The 8,226-nt window shown below is 44.6% G+C and overlaps 1 protein-coding gene across 1 annotated transcript; it reads left to right on the top strand.

The window, feature by feature from the left end:
* The first annotated feature begins 1,322 nt into the window (after positions 1-1,322).
* On the top strand, positions 1,323-7,963 carry EIF2B2 (eukaryotic translation initiation factor 2B, subunit 2 beta, 39kDa). Its single transcript, XM_011981543.1, has 8 exons — positions 1,323-1,600; positions 1,722-1,842; positions 2,001-2,149; positions 3,152-3,315; positions 4,265-4,360; positions 4,946-5,083; positions 6,088-6,154; positions 7,405-7,963. The coding sequence occupies exons 1-8, from the start codon at positions 1,438-1,440 to the stop codon at positions 7,560-7,562; spliced, it is 1,056 nt and encodes a 351-aa protein (XP_011836933.1). The 5' UTR covers positions 1,323-1,437; the 3' UTR covers positions 7,563-7,963.
* Positions 7,964-8,226: the final 263 nt, after the last annotated feature.

An 8,226-nucleotide genomic window follows, 5' to 3' on the forward strand; every position in this document is an offset into this window, starting at 1 on the left:
GATTTTGTAGATATCTTTTATCAAGTTCAGGAAGTTCCTTTTTGTTCTAGTTTTCTGAAAGTTTGTATCATGAATATCGAATTTTGTCAAATGCTTCTTCCTCCATCAATTGACATGATCATGTGGTTTTACTTCTTAGATTGTTAGTATGGCACATGACATTGATTTTTAAGTATTTGATCAGCTTTGCATTCCAGGTTTACGTTTTACTTTGTAATTACATATTATTCTTTTTTTATGTATTGCAGGATTTGATGTGCTAATAATTTGTTGCAATTTTTGCTTCCTATGTTCCTGAGAGATATTAACCTGTAATTTTCTTTTCTTTGTACTACCTTTGGCTAACTTTGGTATTGACATAATTGTTTTGGAGGGCAATTTGTTAATTGTAACAAAAGTCTTTAAAATGTGCTCGCCTAAGGATTCCACTTTGAATAATTTATCTTAAGGAAATAGAGATTTCTATTACACACAGACTTTGGGTTCAGGAAGACCTGGATTTAAGTATGAACCCAATCATTTATTAACTGCTTAAATTCTGTGGGTCTGTTTTCCAATCTGTAAAATGGAGATAAGAGGACCTATTTCAGACCTTATTAACTGAGACAATTCACATACAGTTCCCAACATCCAGTAAGCTTTAAGTAAATGGTAACTCTTGGTATTATGTTATACTCTCTGGCCTCTCTGTAGGAGGACAATTCTGTCCAAATCGGAGGATGTTATCTTTGCTTCTGTATTGGCTCCCACTTTGAATCTCCTTAATGGTTCGTAGTCTTCCTCATCTCTTAATTTCGCTATCTTCTATTAGACGTGTTAGGCCTTGAGAATACAAAAGCAACAAAAGATATGATCCTTGTTTTCAGAGAGATGAACCTACTAGATACAGGCGCAAACGGTACCAAGTAATGTAACAGAACAAAAGTGAGACATCTGCCCAAGGGGCAGCCGACCCTGGACACGCATTCGGAACGTCAGTGTCAGCTGACACTCAGGAGTGACAGCTCGGGCGGTCACCGAGCTGGGAAGACAGGAGGGAGTGCCGCAACTTCTTCAGTGTAGCCTTAAGTCGCGGTGAGGGGCTCGTAGAGACTTGCTGCTCCCATAGCAACGGGACCAGCCACCCTCTACAGGCCGGACGGGTTACTTCCGTTCACCGTCGGCTGAGCCAAGAAAGGCCGCTTCCTAGCCTGCAGCCCCCGAGGCGCGCTGGCCCGGTTGTAACTGAACAACCCGAGCCCCACGTCTGTGATTGGCTCAGGCAGAGGAAGGGGGCGGGAGAGTGGCAACGAGGGGCGTGGCCTGCTTCCCCTCAAACTTGTGGTTTCCCCTCTCCCCTCACGGCGGAAGCCGACCTTGCCCGCCCCGGAAGTGCAAACTGTGTGGTCTGGCAGGTGTGGATTCCGCCGGTGAAGGCTGAAGGCAGCTATCTTAGAGATGCCGGGATCAGCAGCGAAGGGCTCGGAGTTGTCAGAGAGGATCGAGAGCTTCGTGGAGACCCTGAAGCGGGGTGGTGGGCCGCGCAGCTCCGAGGAAATGGCTCGGGAGACCCTGGGGCTGCTACGCCAGATCATCACGGACCACCGCTGGAGCAACGCGGGTGAGGCCGGCCTGCCTCCGTCAGCGAACCCGGCCCCTGTCTGTTCCCGATCCCAAGGCTGAAAGTTTCCCAGGCCTCACTTCGCGTTGACTCCTCTTATCCTCTCTCTTTTGGACTGTAGGGGAGCTGATGGAGCTGATCCGCAGAGAGGGCAGGAGGATGACGGCCGCTCAGCCCTCCGAGACCACCGTGGGCAACATGGTGCGGAGAGTGCTCAAGATTATCCGGGAGGAGTATGGCAGGTCAGGCTCACGTCCTGGGCTCCGGGTTGGATCCAGTGACACTTTTTCCACGGGCCCCTCTCCCTGCTCGGAGACTTTATTGGAGCTGAGCAGCCCTTGTTACCTGCCTGACCACTCCTCCTCCCCACCTCTCTCTTTGGGTCTTGTTGCCTCTATAGACTCCATGGACGCAGCGACGAGAGTGATCAGCAGGAGTCCCTGCACAAACTGTTGACGTCCGGAGGCCTGAACGAGGATTTCAGCTTCCATTATGCCCAACTCCAGTCCAACATCATTGAGGCGATTAATGAGCTGCTAGTGGAGCTGGGTAAGAGGCCTGATCGCTGGGAAAATGGGACTGGTCACAGGCAAATAAGGGAACAGAAGCCCCTGAAGGTTGTTGATTAGCAGAGATGGGATATTACCAGTCTTCCGGTTCTCAGAGGTTTGTCCTCCTTCCTGATTAGGAAATGTTGCAACAGGTGATGGGACCAAAGTAACCCTCTCTACTTTTCCTTACAGACCAACCCTTGATAGACTGCAAGTCTGTGGAGTGGCACAAACTTTATTAGGACAGAGTTTTATTTTCATTGTAAAGAAGATGAACTCCCTAGAGAACCAGGTCGAAAGACCTCCTTCACTATCTCTGAATTTTTATACACACGTACACGTATACCATTTCTAGCCCCCTTGTCATTGCGGTCCAGGTGACTTGCAGATATTCATTATAATCAGATGATGAAGAAGCTGCTTCCAAATTCCTCCCCCGTTTTTCTTCTCTGGCCATTCTCACTCACGTAGAAGTGTTGTGGCCACCTTTTGAAGGAAGAGTTCTTTTAGGCAGAAGCTCTGTTTACCCGATTCTCAGCACTTTAGGATTTCCCAGATTGCCATTCCTTGGCTGAATTCACTGTCTTCAAAATCGGTTGTAAGAAGCTCTGTAGTGACAGAAGTGGTTGATAGATAGGGGTACTTCTGGAAGAGGGCAGGCAGAAAATCCCAGAGTGGGGCTTTTAAGAAATTGTGACATAGCTGGGCGTGGTGGCTCACACCTGTAATCCCACAACTTTGGGAGGCCAAGGTGAGTGGATTGCTTGCGACCAGGAGTTCAAAACCAGCCTGGGCAACATAGTGGGACCCTATCTCTATTTAAAAAAAAAAAAAATTGTGACATTTCACTTTAAGCACATTAACCCTGTGGTACCAGGGTCTGCTGGGTTGGCAGTGCATGTGAAGGGCAGACATCTTTTTCCGTACACTCATAATGTGTGTTTGTGATATAGCATAGCAATTATATATATATATATATTTTTCAAAACTGTTCTTACAGAAGGGACAACGGAGAACATTGCAGCCCAGGCTCTGGAGCACATTCACTCCAATGAGGTGATCATGACCATTGGCTTCTCCCGAACAGTAGAGGCCTTCCTCCAAGAGGCTGCCCGAAAGAGGAAGTTCCATGTCATTGTAGCAGAGTGCGCTCCTTTCTGCCAGGTAAGGAGACTGCTGTAGCTGCTACTAAGAAAAATGGAAAATGAAGAAGAAATAAACAAGGGATGGGTAGGGCCATTCCAACCTCGAATTGATAAGCAAGACTTTGAGACACTGAGAAGATAAACTAAAACATTAAGGGAATTTTCAAGGTGTTCGTCCTGTGAACATTCTTAAATAGTGGTTTAAGAAAGTTGGGACTGGGAGTGGTGGTTCATGCCCGTAATCCCAGCACTTTGGGAGACTGAGGCGGGCGGATCACCTGAGGTCAGGAGTTTGAGATCCGTCTGGCCAACATGACGAAACCCCATCTCTACTAAAAATACAAAAATTAGCTGGGCATGCTGGTGCATGCCTGTAATCCCAGCTACTCTGGAGGTTGAGGCAGGAGAATTGCTTGAATCTGGAAAGCAGAGGTTGCAATGAGCCAAGATAGCGCCACTGCACTCCAGCCTGTACCACAGAGCAAGACTCTGTCTCAAAAAAAAAAAAAAGGTGGTGAACTGCTGGGTCCAAGGAAACATAGGTAGGTTCTTTTAGGAATCAAAGCAGGATAAATTACCTTGGGGATGACTGATGCTTGGTCTGACCTCACTCGATCCTAAGTAAATAATAGGTCTCAAAAAGGAAATATGTAAGGATGCAGGATGTTTTAAAATAATGAGCCAGGAGCTATCTTGTCAGCAATCGTGATTATATTATACACGCACGTTGTATTTCCAGTTTTGTGGCTGGAGCACTAGACATTTATTAGCTTCCCCTGGGCTTCCCTACAGCTTACCAGAGCTATGATAGTCCAAAAACTTAGTTGTCCGAAAAATGAGTTATCTATTGGAAAGTATGTGCTGGATATGCCCATATCACACAATTCCCCAGATCCAGTTACATTTGAGAGCACTCTTCACTATTTCTCACTCTTTCTCTTAGAATCAGCCTTTCCCTCCCATTGCAGGGTCATGAAATGGCTGTGAATTTGTCCAAAGCAGGTATTGAGACAACTGTCATGACTGATGCTGCCATTTTTGCTGTTATGTCAAGAGTCAACAAGGTGGGCATATTTGGACTTATGTTGAATTCATGAAGGTTATGTTTCTAAAATTGATTTTTATCTCCTGTAATATCCATGGTGAGAGAAAGAAGTTTCTAGCACCTTTTAAAGTACATACTGAATTTCTTTTCCCTTTTTCTGCATCATTGTTCCTTTCTTGGAGTAGCCTCTAAATTTGGTTGAAGCATTGAAAACAATGAAGTATTAAATAGAACTAAAGCAAGAGTGTCAGTTGCTAGGGATTGGCTACAGGGCTCCTGCCTTATGCTCAAAGAGCTTGGCAGTTGTGGATAGTGAATGAAAAAGGTTCCTGGCTTCTCAGAAGGTATGGCATCTCAATTTCCAGAAAATATGGGACTGAGAGCAGTAGGTTTTGCAGTTTCTTGTCCCATTTTACATTCATTCTTTCCTTGGCAACCTACTTTTAAGCTAGAACTTGTACCGAGCCAGGGATCCCTTCCCCTCTACCAGTCTGTGACCCCTCATGATACCATTCTGAGGCCTGAGCATTCAGCTTTTTGTGGCCAGTGGCGCTTTTAAGGCTCCACCCCCAGGATGACTCACATTTTTCTTCTTGTCTCAAAGGTAATCATTGGCACGAAGACCATCCTGGCCAATGGTGCCCTGAGAGCTGTGACAGGAACTCACACTCTGGCACTGGCAGCAAAACACCATTCCACCCCACTCATCGTCTGTGCACCTATGTTCAAACTTTCCCCACAGGTATGTGTGTCTGTCTCTAGCTAGAAGCCAGCAGAAAGAAGGAAGCCAAAGGGTAGGCTTGAACTCTGGGACTTCAACCAACTCACTCCAGGGCCTCCATTTATCTGCATTTACTCAATGGATTACACCCAGTGGAGGCTGGAAAGAACCACAGAAGTCTTGATTCAGTAAAATAGTTGAGAGTTCTAAGCTGCCAGCTTTAGGAAGGCAAGATTGTGAGGACAATATGTAGTTGGGAAAGGTCCTTTCCTTACGATTGCCACCACTCCCCGTCACCTGACCATTTCTGAAAATGCCAAGCAGGTTGACACTAGGATCATAGAATCAGTTTTGTTATTGTTGCAGGGCCTGTCCTTTGTAATCTGAATATAAGCAGGGACTAAGTGAAGAGACATTTCATCAGTGATAGAAGCTATTTGCTTTGAAAACATCAAACTATTTATAGTCTCTATTTTTTAAATTGAGGTGAAATTCACATAACATACAATTAACCATTTTAAAGTATACAATTTAGTGGTATCTAGTACATTCACAGCATTGTACAACCACCACTCTCTAGTTTCAAAACTTTTTCTCCACTCTAGAAAAACTCCCTGTACCCATTAAGTAATCTCTCCCTATTTCTCCTTCTCCCCATCTCCTCTAATCTGCTCCTGTCTCTATGGATTTGTCCATTTTGTATAAAAGGAATCATATAATATGTGACATGTTGTGCCTGACTTTTTTCACTTAGCACGATGTTTTCAAAGTTCATCCATGTTGTAATGTCAGAATTTCCTTTCGAGGCTGAATAATATTCCATTATATGAACATACCACAATTTAATCCATTCATCTGTTTATGGGCATTTGGGTTGGTTCCACCTTTTGGCTTTTGTGAATAATCATGCTATAAGCATCTGTGTATAAATTTTCTGTGTGAACATATGTTTTCATTTCTCTAGGGTACGTATCTAGGAGTGGAATTGCTGGGTCTCTAGTTTTTAAAAATTTTTTCCTTTCTAGTTCCCCAATGAAGAAGACTCATTTCATAAGTTTGTGGCTCCTGAAGAAGTCCTGCCATTCACAGAAGGTACAAAAGCTGTGTGTGCATGTGCGCATGCGTGCATGTGTTGTGTGTATTTGGGGTTTGTGCGTGCATGTGTTTTGGTCTTTTTGTTGTTTTGTTGGTCAGTAGAACTGAATGCTGTCAGATTGTGTTTTTTATCATACTTCTTGAGGGGACTGTTTTCTTTAGCAGCTCAAAGTGCTTGAGGACCTGATCAAGTCCATGGTAATTTGTTCTGAGACGAATGTATTTTAGATTTGTTGGGGCTACTGTGGGTTGGATCATCTAGCATTGTCTGGGTTTGGCTTTGCATGCTCTTTGAGATATCAACAACCAGTTGGGAAAATGTACCTGTTTTCCTGCTATATAAGGAGTCATTTTGGTAAATTGACTCCCAAAGGAAGCAGGCTGTGAAATGTTCTACTTAGAAAACTTGCCTGTAGCCTGGATAATCTCATGTGTTAGGGTTCTTTTCTCTGGCTTCTTCTGAAGGCAGCAGCTCAGCTCATTATGCCTGCAGCCTCATCAGCAAGGGTGGCCTTATACACCCTCTGAGAGCAACGCATAGTAGTTGGGGTCCTAGTTCCTCTTGGAAGTTGAATGACTTCATCCCTTTATTTAAATAAACATTCATTCTTCAGGAAATAGTTACTGAGCACCTACAATGTATCCAGCACTCTTCTAGGCACTGAAGATATAACAATGAATGAGAAAGATAAGGCCTTGTTCCCACACAGTCTATTGTGGAAGACAGATGAGAAAGTATCAGGTCATGGGATGCCTGAGGACAAGCAAGGCTGATGTGATAGAAAGTGGCTAGGGGCCTAACTGAGATTGAGGAAGGGTCTTAATGAGATGACATTTCATCTGAGTCCTGAATGAATACAGTCCACCATATGAAGATCATAGAGTTTTCCATGAGCTGGTGCAGGCGGCTTAGCCAGTTAGAAAAGGATGGCATACATGGCTAGACAGTAATGAGCAAGGGGAAGAGTGGTCCAAATTGTAATTCATGTGGTGTGGCAGGGAGGGCCCAGATCTTAAATTTCAGTCCTGAGTTTGAATTTTATTCTAAGGGCTATGCAGAGGCACGGGAGAGTTGTAAGCAGGGGTTGTCATGATCTGAAGTCATCTCTTCTGGTTTGCATTTTTTCATAGCTTCCCATCCTTGGGAAGCTAATATGCCTGCATTCTCGAGGCTGGAATCTATATGCTACTTAATTATGAGAGAGGGAGGCTCAGTTTTACCTTTAGCACGTGTGCTTGCCTTTCAGGGAACATTCTGGAGAAGGTCAGCGTGCATTGCCCTGTGTTTGACTACGTCCCACCAGAGCTCATTACCCTCTTTATCTCCAACATTGGTGGGAATGCACCTTCCTACATCTACCGCCTGATGAGTGAACTCTACCATCCTGATGATCATGTTTTATGACCGACCACACTTGTCCTAAGCAGAGATTGCTTAGGCAGATACAGAATGAAGAGGAGACTTGAGGGCTGCTGCTGAAACACATCCTTGCAATGTGGGAGTGCACAGGAGTACACCTAAAAAAAATCCTTGATACTGTTGCCTGCCTTTTTAGTCACCCTGTATCAAGGGCACACATCCAGGACTGTGTCTTGCCTTTCAGATCTTAACACAGCAGCGAGGCTTAACCTATTGATTTAGGAGCCTTTTAGTGACCTGGTTGCGTCTGTGTCAGGAACTTAAACTTTCTGGTTCAGTAGTGTGTTAAACATAACACTGAATACCTTGCTGGGATACAGATTTTTGCTCAGAAATGGCTACGACACTTCTTCTAGGCTCTGCCAATAAAAGCCACTTGAAGGTTCCATAGTTGGTTTATTTGTTGTCCTATTCTGACAGAACTGCTTGAAACAGCAGCAGCAGAGCCTTTTTTGTGTTTGCATAGAGGGCTGTAGTTAGCGGGAAAAGTGTACAACATGGAAGTAGTGGCCAGATGCAGTGGCTCCCATTTGTAATCCTAGCACTTTGGGAAGCTGAGGTGGGAGGATTGTTTGAGGCCTGGAGTTTGAGATTAGCCTGGCAACACAGCAAGATCCTGTCTCTATAAAAATTTTTTTTTTTAAATTAG

This window comes from Mandrillus leucophaeus, unplaced genomic scaffold (assembly GCF_000951045.1).
Source record: "Mandrillus leucophaeus isolate KB7577 unplaced genomic scaffold, Mleu.le_1.0 Scaffold228, whole genome shotgun sequence".
NCBI classification, from domain to species: domain Eukaryota; kingdom Metazoa; phylum Chordata; class Mammalia; order Primates; family Cercopithecidae; genus Mandrillus; species Mandrillus leucophaeus.

Bases quoted from the DNA above. Each gene is read 5' to 3' on its own strand.
- EIF2B2 (XM_011981543.1), top strand. From the start codon at position 1,438: ATGCCGGGATCAGCAGCGAAGGGCTCGGAGTTGTCAGAGAGGATCGAG. The intron at 2,150-3,151 runs GTAAGAGGCCTG...CTGTTCTTACAG, and splicing joins TGAGCTGCTAGTGGAGCTGG to AAGGGACAACGGAGAACATT. The intron at 4,361-4,945 runs GTGGGCATATTT...CTTGTCTCAAAG, and splicing joins TTATGTCAAGAGTCAACAAG to GTAATCATTGGCACGAAGAC.